Source organism: Boleophthalmus pectinirostris, unplaced genomic scaffold (assembly GCF_026225935.1).
Source record: "Boleophthalmus pectinirostris isolate CB_2022bp ecotype Guang Dong unplaced genomic scaffold, ASM2622593v1 HiC_scaffold_7, whole genome shotgun sequence".
In the NCBI taxonomy this organism is placed as follows: domain Eukaryota; kingdom Metazoa; phylum Chordata; class Actinopteri; order Gobiiformes; family Gobiidae; genus Boleophthalmus; species Boleophthalmus pectinirostris.
Window position 1 is genome coordinate 26519504 of NW_026571473.1, and position 12944 is coordinate 26532447.

Consider the following 12944-nt stretch of genomic DNA (forward strand, 5'->3'; position numbering starts at 1 on the left):
GAGGGCAATACAGTCCCAGAAAATGACCATAAGACAAAAAAAAAAAAAAATGCTTCAAGATACTGTAAATGGAGAGGGTTGTGTCAAGGAAGGCATAGAAAAAATAACAGTATAGCATTGAGCACAGACCTATATGGCAAACTCTTGAACCAACTGATGTGTTGTGACCAGGAAATGTGCAAAAGAAGAAAGAGTTCTCAGTTCTTTGAAGCTCCCAAATCTCCCAATTTATTAGTATATAAATTGTAACCAGTAATATAATAGTGATAGTAATATTTTTGGCTGTGGTAAACCAATGCACCACTTTAAAACTGAGTAAACACCTTTTCTGTACTAAAGATTCCATTTAACAATTGCAAATTTCTCTTATTGGCACTGATCACATGGTGGGTCAGGTGAATAGACTTGGGCCTATATATATTACAGATATGAAACTTAAGCTTTCATGTCTGAAGAAGGGCTTGACCCAAAATGTCACATTGTGGTGTCATTGTGGTGTAATTATGGTGTCATTATGGTGTCATTGAAATAAAAATTTGAGACCTTCAAAGAACTGCAGTGCGGGTCTCTTTTTTCTTTTGCACAATTTTTGTCTTTGGACTCACCACGCAGTTTTTGCTGGATGTGCATGTCTCTATCTACCAGAATTGTGACCAGGAAATGTCCCAAGTGTCCCTATTTGGACCAATTTGACACCCAACAACACTAAAACGGGCAATATAGTGCTTGGAAATGACCATAAGGCAAAAGAAATGCAGAGAGAGATGTCTTTCAGATTATATAACCTAATGACCCACAAGTGAGTCGAGAATGACATGTTACACACTCATACATTTTATTTCTATGAACCGTACCAATCCGGGTGTGTCCCACTTTTGACTTTTGAAAATGTGGTCATCCTATGTTCAAATAAGTCTGAGCATTGACATATGAAGTATTACATATGAGGGGACAATGTGGTGATAAAAATAACCATGAGTGCATCTATGTTTTTGATAAAATCTTACATTGTGACTCACAGATTTTCTCTTGAACGCAGCTCTATGTGCTGACAAAACCGTTTTTCCTCTCATAATACAACTTGTATTAGTCATCCCACAGCAGTACCCTGAACTGAGGGACTGGATTTGTACAATTGTAATGACGCGTGAACTCTTGGAAGAATAACATGACTTGTAGTTACAATGAAATCGTAATATGACACTTAAGACAATTCTGATATAGTTCTTTAATATAGCGCTCACCTTGTTTGAAAAGAGTAATGCAAAAATTATTTGCTCAAGCCTCCAATTCCAAAAAGGTGTGCAATTAGCAGAACAATTTCTTACCAAATGAAATCATAAAAACCGGTCAGACATGGGTTAACTGAGTATTTTGTCAACAGAATAATTCATCGTGCAATGAAGCTGAAGGATGAATGGATAAATGTCCTATATTACACAACACTGACTCTTGTGAGATTTAAGCCATGTTAGAATCAACATTCTATCTCAGGGGTCATCAAACTAAGACCCGTGGGCCAACTCTGGTCCTCCACGCCTCTTTGACCGGACCCCCAGCCCCTTTGCCCCCCACCACTTGAACTGGCCCTATGAGGCGATCCTCAAAAGTTGTCATGACCTTTTACTTTTTGGCAAATAATAACACGTTTGCATCTTGTATTTTGTTGATTTTTTCAATTACAAAATGATATTCATATGAAGTATTTATATTTAAATAATTATATGATGTATTTACATTTGCCACCGAATTTGCTGCCTAATTTTTGTCACCTGACAATCTCGAGATCAAACGTATGTAAAGAAAGTGCGGCGGTTTTCAAACAATATAATCTGTGTCATTAGGGTCATACACTTCTGTGATATGGCCAACCCAACCCGGTCCCCCATCACAGTCAGGAGTGAGAATGTGGCCCCCAGAGAAAATAGTTTGGTGACCCCTGCTCTAGCTCATCAAAAAATGCCTTGAGTTGTGTTTTGTTTCATTCACACATTTGAGTAATCCTGAATTATTAGTCTGTCTACATCTCCAAAACTCAAAATGCTCTGTTCCACCTTGTGACGTCATGAATGAAGCTGTAGTTTTCAAGTTAACATCTATTTTTATTTATTATTTTTATTTACCTTTTGTTCAGCAGAGATTGTCAATTCCAGCTGAAGTCATCCAAATAATTCTAGTGGAAGTGGGGTTTCAGTTTCAGAAAAGATCTCAGCCTAAACCTGTGTGAATGAAACAAAACACAACTCCATGTTTTTGACGAGGACACAACATAACAAATCAGAAAATAGCGTAAATCATGAATCGTTACAAACCACACTGACATTGACTCACTGCTGTACACACTTGACTGCACTTTTGACTGGAGAGCTCTTTGGCATTATGTGAATCTACAATGTGTGATATTTCATCTGGCCCATAAACCAGCCTTAATGTGATCTCTAAGCATTAGCAGACCGCTCCATAAACATCGGTAAATGGGCTCTTCCTGTCACTGATGTGGAACAAATGTCAAGGTATAATTATAGCTGCCATCGTACCAAATATTTTCACTAAAAGCTCCGTGCGATAAGGATAACATCATTAATAATGGAGTGGAGCTTGTTGTATATTAATATGTTCACTCATTCATTAGGCTAAGAGTTTATCGGGAAACAAGAATGATGTGTGTCCGCTGTAGTGGAGTCTCAATCTTGGACTGAAAGCAGGACTAAAGCACGTCTAAACAATGACTAAACGGAAAATGACTAAGCTTTTTTTTTTCTCGCAGTCGACTAGTCAAACGATTGTTTTCATTGTACGCAGAGATTTTTCAAACGCATTATCACCCAAATAAAGGTTGAAATATGAAGAGGTTGTCAAAACTATTGAAAACCACATGCTGATACTAAAACTAGTATCGGAATTAGATACTTATTTGAGCAGGTATCGATACGAAAAAGCTGCACTCACACATTTTCGTAAATAGAATGATCTTGAGCTGTATCAGAACAAGTATAAGAGCATGGACCACTGAGGGATTACACAGATATAAGGTCACACTGTAATATAATGAAAGTACTGTTATTTAATATTGAAAATTAAATTCTGTTGTCATTATGGTATCGGTGTGGCTATTCCTTAGTGTTGAAAAATCAAGTTTGAAATGTTAGTATCTTGACAACACTAATGGCGAGTGAAGGCTTCTGTGCAGAAAACACTTACGAATAAAGTGTATCATTTAGAGAGGGAGAGAAAGAGAGAGATACTTTAATGATCACGAGGGATCAATAAAGTTTGGAGATGCACCAATCCCATACTAGTTGAGCGTATAAATTGATGTAATAAAACTATTTCCTGATTGTAATTTGCCCAGAAAGTATCATAATTTTATTTATATAGTGCTGTTCTGTGGGTATATGAGCGATAAATAACAGCGACATTACACATTTAGATCGGTTCTGTCTTATTTTATTTTTGTTTTAAAGAAATAAATACTGTTTTCAGGCTCTGCAGTGGTATCGGTTTATATCAGGTATCGGCAGATAATCAAAGCTGTACTATTGAAATCAGAATCGGAACTGAAAAAGTTTGGTTGCTGTATCTCTAGTGTCATTGTGCAAAATGAATCCTCTTGATTATTATTTTTTTCTTTTTGCTGTTGTTATTTCTATTATGATTTCACTAATGTCACATGTTCCGTTGTATAAGAATGTAAATCTCTTACTTGCCCAAAATAAACAGATAAATAAGAAAAATAAAACCCAACCATATCATTGACGATTAGAAATGACTGAATCTTCAAACTTGATTATTTGCACAGACCTAACTTGGACACTACTACAAACGACTAACACTACCTTATGCATTCTGTGCTTTTCACAGTTTTCCGGGAGCAGAGCGGAGTTTTGCAGCGATGGTAAAGCAATCAGCAACTAACGTGCACTTTCCTAATTAGCGGACAATAAAACGCTTTATTTTTAGATACAGACAGCCTGCAGCAGACTTATTTTAACCTCAAGACCTGCTTATACAAAATATATGTACTGGGGCAAGACGCATTTTACCTAAGTATGGGAAAAATCATGATACATCACCTCTTAATTAGGCATAAACTGATTTAAAGCGGACTTAAACAAGTTGAGGAATGAAATAAGACCGCTTGAGAAACATTCTTCACGAGCAAATTCCAGAGTGTTAAATGAGAGTGCCAAAAGTAACAGGACACTAGAGTGAATGACACAAGGAGACAACAGAGGACAGGCACAAAGCTCGGTCATCAAACAGTAGTTACAAGGCTATAGTAGTGGAAGCAGTAAGAGTTTGGGTTTACAGAGGCCATTCAGTGTGATCAATAAAGCTTTGAAGTTTCTAACAATACCTGTCTGAGGCGCTATCACCCGTTTGGTTATCTTCTCATCAGATATATGCTATTCTTGAGTTTTGGCTTCCTGTTATGGGTGATGCTTTGAGGACTTTGACCATTCAAAATAGGACTGTCATTTGAATTTTAGATTTGCATTTTATCTTTTAGTAATTCTAATTCTGTTCAGAGTTCACACTGTAAACACGTCCAGAAGAATTGACAAAAAATAAACAACAGAGTTAGCAGTTTTTATGCAGGATAAAACCAGATATTTTTTTGTTTGTGGAGGAAATTACAATACTACAAAAATAATTCCTTTGTGATTTGCAAATTCTGTCCAAATTCTGTTTAAATGTGCAACCCTAATTCAAAAGTTATATAATATTTTGTCTTAAAGGGCTCATATTAAGCTATTTTTTGATCTATGTTAGAATGTTGTTACCTCAAAAACATACCTCGAGTTGTGTTTTGTTTTGTCCTGCATAATCTGAATTCTTCTCGCAGAAACGTTGGAGACTAATAATAAAAAATTTACTGAAACATGTGTGAATGAAACAAAACATGTAAGGGATGTAACAATAACCGAAATATCATGATATCGTATCATCAAAAGTCTCACAATAATATCGTGGGGCGTCACAATATATCAAATCACAAGTTCCTTTGCTTAAATGCATGGTTTTACAGTAGCAACAGCTGATAAACACAGGGAACTACATATCCCATGATTCATTTCAGTGCAGACAACATGAAGAGACATTTTTTTACTTGAATTCTTGGGATTTTGACGGTAATAATTCACCCAAAAATCTTATCAGGGTATTTTAAAAGCAAGACAGCATCCTATCTACAACTATATCAGCCTCTTCAAAATATCACAGTAAATATCGTATCGTGAGAATATTCTACCGAGAGATTTGGATATCGTTACATCTCTAGTGGTATAGTATTAGGAGTAGAAGTAATTGTTGTGAAAGTTTCATAATCGGTATTTAGGTGGTGATTTTTTAATTCTTGGGATTATGACGGAAATAATTCACACCAAAATCTTGTCAAGGTATTTGAAAAGCAAAAAAGTGTCCCATCTACAATTATATCAGCCTCTCTAAAATATCGCAATAAATATTGTACCGTGAGATTTGGATATCGTTACATCCCTAGTAACAGTATTATGTGGCTAAAAGCTCACAGGAATCAATTTTGCATAATATAGGACCTTTAAAATGTGAATGTGAAATGTGAAACCGTTTTTCCTCATTCTGAAACCATGAAGAGGCAGCCACTGGTCTACTAAAAAGGGGCAAGTCCTTGAAGTCCTTGAAGTATTACAGCCATTACGATCTTTCCAATGTGCACTGATCTGATTTGTATTGGGTTTAGTAGAATAAGAGTTTTTAGTCACTCTAATGGAATATTTTCTTTCCGGTCACTACTGTTTTTACGTTTTTGATCCTCCTTGATGGATATTACTATAGATATAAATACAGACAGTTTGGTCCTTGTGAATTAAAACCTTGACGACCAAATGAGGGGAGAGTGGCACAGTGGGTTAAGCATATACCCTCTAACAGTTTTATCAGACGATTCTAGTCTAGACACAACTACTGCCATGTCTTTATTTTGGTTCATATTAGAGCTTAAGTAATCAAATTTCTATTGAGGATGAGATCCAGTCATGTCTAATTGTCAATTACTTTGGGTAATTTTATTTGAGAGGTCTGCAGCCAAAACTCTGTTAGTGACAGCATGTGTTTTGGAGCAGAGTTTAAACTTTGGAGGAAGCAATGTGAATTTATTTTGTCATACAAGGTTAAATGTTTGACTTGCTTATGTTCATGAAATCAGTGCTTAATGCTTTATTTGTTTTTTTGAGACGAAAAAATGACATATCAGAGTACATATTCCTGTTGCCAAATTCTGCCATCCAACAGAATATCAATATTTAAACAAGATCTCACGAGACAAAATTGCCACTAGATTGTAATGTGCACACAACAGAAAAATTATCTTGTGAGATTTTTTCATGTGCTTACATTTCTTACACTACAAATTGGACAAAAATTGTCATGTGTTGGTAAATTACATCTCTTTCAGTCGGTACTAGAATGGAAACAAAACTATGAACTATGAATAAATAAAAAATTGGGAGGTCAAAACTGGAAACTGAACCGTGAAATTTATATATTAGGAAATATGTTAAAATCTCGTCTTTTCTCATTCTTGTGGGCTCAATCTCACATCTCATCTCGCCTGAAATTGTGTCTCGTCCCATCCCTTTTAAAACTTACAGTATAGCTAATATATAATATCTTACCTTGACTCCATTTAAATTGCTGTTACCATTTGATTGTGCTTTGTCACTGACTGCAGTCTTGTGTGTGTGCAGCCATCATGATTCCTGTGATGGAGTTTCGTCAGTTCTCGGAGCAGCAGCCGGCGTTCCGGGTCCTGAAGCCGTGGTGGGACGTGTTCACGGATTATCTGTCAGTCATCATGCTCATGATCGGAGTGTTCGGCTGCACCCTGCAGGTAGTAACAAGATTTATAATTGCTGCTTTTCAGATTCTGGAGCTTGATTATGTCATACTTACAGATAGAGAAAGACGTATTGGTTGGCTGATACAGCAGGCTGATATTTGCACTTTTTAGCATATCTGCTTTTAACATCTCCAGCAAGGCAGATATTTTGTTTTTGTGTTTTCTGCCTAAAGAATATGGATAAAACCTTGTTAGAACACTTAAGTACACAAATTTACTACACATCTCTCGTAAAGGTTGGCATTAAAAAAGGCGATGGGTGAGTTTTTAGTAAATTTAAATGACATAGTTTGCAGAAATTATATAAATCTGCCCTACATACCTGTCCAAAAATATCGACAGACCTTATCGTACTTTGTAAACAACCTGTATCGGTATCAGCAATGAAAAAAATCTGTTTCTCTCTACTCCCAGATGATAAAATGGTATTTTCATAAGAAATAACTAAAAGTAAAAAACACAAATATTGCATCTGATCATTTCTTTCAGTAATTGGACCCTAGAACTATCAAGATAAATCAGTAGTTTAACAATATTAATTTTAGCTGCCCCCATCTGTACTCAGGGTCCTATATTACACAAAATTAACTCTGAGCTTTACACCATGTTATTATTAATAATTCAAAACATACCTGGAGTTGTGTTTTGTTTCATTCGCACATGTAATCCTGGTTTAAATGCTCTGTTCCACCTTGTGATGTCATGAAGTGGTAGTTTTCAAGTCAATAGCTGCGTTTTACCTTTTGTTCAGTTGACAATTCCAGGTCTGAAATTATCCAAATGATTCTAGTGAAGGTGTACAGAGTTTACAAACACAACGGAGCACTTCTTGTATTATTACATGACATCACAAGGTGGAACAGTGTGTTTTCCATCTGAGTAAAAGAACTCAGCCTAAATATGCAGGGTTTGTGTGTTGAATGTGTGAATGAAACAAAACACAACTCCAGGTCTGTTTTTGATGAGGAAACATTATAACAAAAATCAGAACATAGTGTGATATAGGGCCTTTAAATGTTATTTGTTCTATTGAATGTTGAAAATCCAATACATTTTGAAGGTATATACATTTTTGAGCCTTAAGAGAAATTACTTTGACATAGTGACTCACAAATAGTTCTTATAACATAGCACATTAAATGGTTAAAAAATGAAACTAGTCAAATTTAAATATTCACTAAGACTAAATCAGGACTAAGAAAAGGCTTCATCATGACCAAAACTGCCTCAAATATGATCAGCCACTTCACATTTTCTATTTTTAACACTGCTAGGACTTTATGGTATTTAAATTGCGTTTCTTGCCTAATCATTTCCACTGCAACTGTCTCTATTTCAAGTGTTTTATTGTGCTGACATGTCTGTTTGAGGGATGGGAAAGAAGTGATATTTGAAAACCAGAGTCGCCCTACAGTCATTCTACTAATATGTAACGGCTTCTAAGGAAGTCTGGGCTCCGGTGATGGAAACTCCAATGAATCTTTGCCATAACATTAAGTTTATTCAAAGTTGATACTTTGCAGTGACATCACGCTGGGGGTGTTCTACATGTATGTGTATGGCAGAATGTTTAGACGTTACCATGGAGACACAATGCACACATTAACAAACACAGCCCAAGGTTTTTGATTGTGTTGAAGAAAATGGATTTAAAAAGCAGATTTTCAGGAGCTGGTAATTCATATGAGCTTTCATGGTCCTGTTCAGGAGTTTGATATTCAACAAAAAGCTCTTTCTGGTCAGATAGCATTAAATTAAAGCTCACATTAAGTCTAACTTTTGTAACAGCTTCAGACAGAGCAGTCCTTTTTGTTAGCATCACACCCCCACAGACCGTTTATGACATCAGCAGCAAAGTATCAAGTGTCATTAGGCTTTTATTTGCCTGTTTGTTGTTACAGTTTCTGCAAAGTAGAGATTTTGAAAAGAACCCATTTGCGGCCCCATTCTGCTTACATAGCTGTTTCTTAATAAAATATATTTAGCAGCAGATAAAAATGCCTCTGACATTTGGTGCAGCAGCTGTAAAAGGGTAAACAGTTATGTCAGCTGCAGTCTGTTTGTCCATGTGCATCCACAAGCAAGTCAAAATAACTGCAAATACTTACACTTAGCATGCACTATAAGTTGCAGGTAATATACTTACCTCAATACATAGGCCACAATACGATACATATCTGAATACAGTGCACTTTCGATTCAGTGTAATATATTTCAAATCAATTCAGTACAATTCAATAAAAGATGGCTGTGATACTAAAAGTCTTTGTTAAACCAGTTCTTGTGCAAAGTTCATATGAAACGCAAACATTTTAATCATCAAAACAGAGAAAAAGTCAAATGTGTCACATAAATGAGTTTCCTTCCTCTGAACAAGCAACAAAACTGTAGCTCTGTAACAAAATCATTGAGTAAAATATACCAAAAAATACTCTTGGTGATATATTGACACAGCAGAACATGATACTGATACTGTATCATCACAATAAACTATACAATATATCAATATTTTTATATTTTTATATTTTTGCACATCCCTAGCCATAACATAACATACTCCTCCTCCTCCCTTACATACATATATACTGTTTTATTCACGTTTTTTGTTCACATTTTCACACATTTGTTAATAGGGATGTGCAAAAATACTGAAATATCGATATACTGTATCATTTAATGTAATGATACTGTATCGATATTGGGGACTGTGTATTGATATATATGACCAAGACAGTTTTTTGGTATATTTTACTAAACAGTTTTGTTGCTTGTTCAGAGGAAGGAAACTCGTTTATGCAACACATTTGACATTTTCACTGTTTTGATGATTAAAATGTGTGTGTTTCATAACTTTGCACAAGAAGTGGTTTAACAAAGACTTTTAGTATCACAGCCATGATTTAGGCTTTATTTTTTATTAAACCGTATTGAATTGATTTGAAATAAATCATATTGAATCAAAAGTGCACTGTATCCAAATATATATCATATCATGGCCTATGTATGGAGGTATGTATCGTATCAGCAACTTCTTAATGATACCCAGCCCTCTTTGTGTATGGAGGGTTTAGGGTAGGGGTTAGTTTCAGTTTTACTTTTGATGCTTTGAGTCCCTCCCTTTGTTCCTGCGCTAAGTCACTCCCCCTTCGGAGCACCGTCACAACACAATCAGCGCGCATTCCGCTAATGAAACTACGGCACCTCGAATCAAGTTTGTGAAATTCTAGTGTATTGTTTTGTATCCTGTTTTTGTATATTTATGGAAAATTGTCACTCGGGAGCACGTAGGCTTGTGAGAGGAGTCTTGGACAGGATTGTACTGCAAACCGTAAAGAGGTATTCGAATAGTGCCCCGGAGATATCGCAAGATTACGCAAGCATGCATGGATGTTTTTGAAAAGGGAACAATGTTATAACAAGGTACAAAGCTCCAATGAGTCAATTTTGCATAATACATCCTTTTTAAGATATTGGAAGAGGATGAAAGCAAAATATAGAAATCTTTTGTATTAAAAAATATAAAAAATGCTGGAGAAATAGCATCAAAGCAGGAAAATTTGCAATAAAAATCTATTTGTATTAATTGAAATGTGCTGTTAGTCAAATCCTGATAACGTAAAAGTAAACATACATACAACATACAACTGATGTCCCTTTATGTGTGTAGAAGTAGAAGAAATAAACAAATTATTATCAAAGTGACTAAATAGTGAAATCGGTTTTAAAATACAGCTCCTACTTAGTCCCTTTTCATAAACCAAAACAGGTTAATCAGCAGTTGAGTTGTAAGAGTAACAAGTATCTGTGAGCACTTTTTTATCTATATAATTCAGCTAAATCGACAAAAACAACTTAACTTAAAATTGCGCAGCTTTAAGCAGGTAAACAAGCATCTCTAAATACCTACTTGGCACTAAAAATAAAGCCATTTGAGTCGGTGAGATTAACTACAGTTTCAGTATAGGGACATACCAGTTCTGCCCTTACACACTGGCGCTGCTCCGAGCCACAAATTCTCTGCTTTTACAACCTCGGGCCTGTGAGTGGTAAAAAGAGAAGCATTCAGAGGGGAGCGCTCCAACGGAAACTATGACCCACCCGGCCGGGACAGCCCTCAGTAAACAGCAGCCTCCAAACCAGGCTATACTGACGAACAGGGCTGTCATTTGGCTCTAGTAGCGTAAATACAGGGAGAAAGCAGCATCATAGTAAAAGTGCAAAATGTAATCAGAAATGGGATGGAATGAGATGGGATGTTTATGGGGTGATATGGGTAGAGTGCTTGGTTGGGTTCAGTCCTTGTTTAGTCATTAAATTGTCTGGTTTAAATTGGATTTGAAACCAGACATTTTTGGGGTATGGAAACATTTAGGCATTACACAACACTACCAAGAGAGTTTTGATGTAGTTTAGTGTGGGTTGGTCCCTTTTTAGTTCTGGTTTTAATCTGAATTGGTTTGAACATCTTTTATTAGGGATTGTGTATTGGTTACCAGTGATACTGTAGCCTGATTCATCAAGCTGGTTTCACTTCGTGGAAACCGTCTGACCTTGCAGCATTAAGATTTGTTCTCTTGACGGTAGACAAGTACTTTTTTAATTTAACCAGTCACTGCTATTTGGTCGTGACATATGTAATGTGCAGCTAACGGGGTTAACTGTTATATTAAGCTTTTCCCAAATCCCGTAGGAAGGAGGGCAATAACGTCTTTCCAGTTGATAAAATTCACCAAACGTTGTCTTTGTTCCGGCTTTAAATCCTCAATCTCGGAAACTATCGCCAACACAGAATGTATGGCTCTTCGCTGATTGACTGGTGCCTGAACTCACACTTCCAGGGTTCTTGCGAACCGTCTAGTGCAGGCACGTCCAAACTATGGCCTGGGGGCCAAATGCGGCCCTCAGACAAGTTGTTCTTGGCCCTCAGACTTCTAGGTGAATTGGCCTAAATTACCTTGCATCAATTCAAAAATTATTTTTTACTGCAAGTTTTTTGAAAATCTACCTTGATAAAGCTAATATTTCATATTTAGTGTGTGGTTTTAAGGATCTTAGCATGAATAAAGACTGATGGCTCATTCTAACGTGTTAAACATGCACATATTTCAATTATTCCCTGTATTGGGCATCAGTCTGCAGCCTTCAATCGGCCCTCTGCTTCGTCTGTGTTTAAATATGTGGCCCTTGATGAAAAAAATTTGGACACCCCTGGTCTAGTGTATTCCGATTCCTGACCTAGTCACTGGAGAGAAATGAATTTGAGCAGAGGCACTAGGTGGCGCCAGCCTGGCTAGTGAGATTGGTGATATCGAAGGACTTCTCCAGATATCAGTATCGGTCCGATATAGAAAACTGAGCCAATATTTATTGCACTACCCTGATCTATGTGACCATGTGATTCCTAGTCTGTCCTCAGTGTGTCACACTTGTCTTTTTTTCAGCAGACTATATTAGTGAAAATATGAATTTATTTCCCAGATTTAAAAAAATGTTGCCGACCAACATATATCGGTATGATGGATCAATAACAAGAACTGGAGAAGACATTCCCTCTCTAATCTGGGGCAAGGCTAGTGGCCGCTCTACTGGTTCTGCAGCTCCTGGGAGCTTGGGCCCAAAAAGAATTCTAACATAGGACACAATGTATTTTGGGGGGAATTCAATCTGTTGCATGTTTGGCTGACAGGACATCGACAACTTTCACAAACATGGGATTTTGTAGGGATTCTTCTCTATTTTCACAACATGATTTTTTTTTTAAATGTTTAAATCCTCAAAACACCTAAAAGTTATCTCTGTAAGATTTAGACTAGCCCCGCTCTGAGCCTGCACTAGCTCCGCTCTAGCAGCTCTCGCTCAAATTGCACCACGCCGTGCACGTTACTGATGCTACACAGGTGGGAGGGGCTTGTCCATATTGTGGAAGTAATTCAGAAAAGAACATAATTTTTGGGCCCATGCACCAATGAGCACAGACCATTGAAAACAATACAACGCCATCTTGTGTTCACCTTCCAGACTTGATTATACTTCCGTGATTGATCAGTATCAGCTCCAAAACTCC

The 12944-nt window shown here is 36.7% G+C and overlaps 1 protein-coding gene across 1 annotated transcript in view; it reads left to right on the plus strand.

The window, feature by feature from the left end:
- Positions 1-12944, plus strand: part of lrrc8db (leucine rich repeat containing 8 VRAC subunit Db) — a 28922-nt gene that overhangs the window by 1972 nt on the left and 14006 nt on the right. The window contains 1 exon segment of the mRNA XM_020918854.2: positions 6729-6871. Coding sequence (XP_020774513.2) covers positions 6734-6871 — 138 coding nt within the window. The 5' untranslated portion in view covers positions 6729-6733.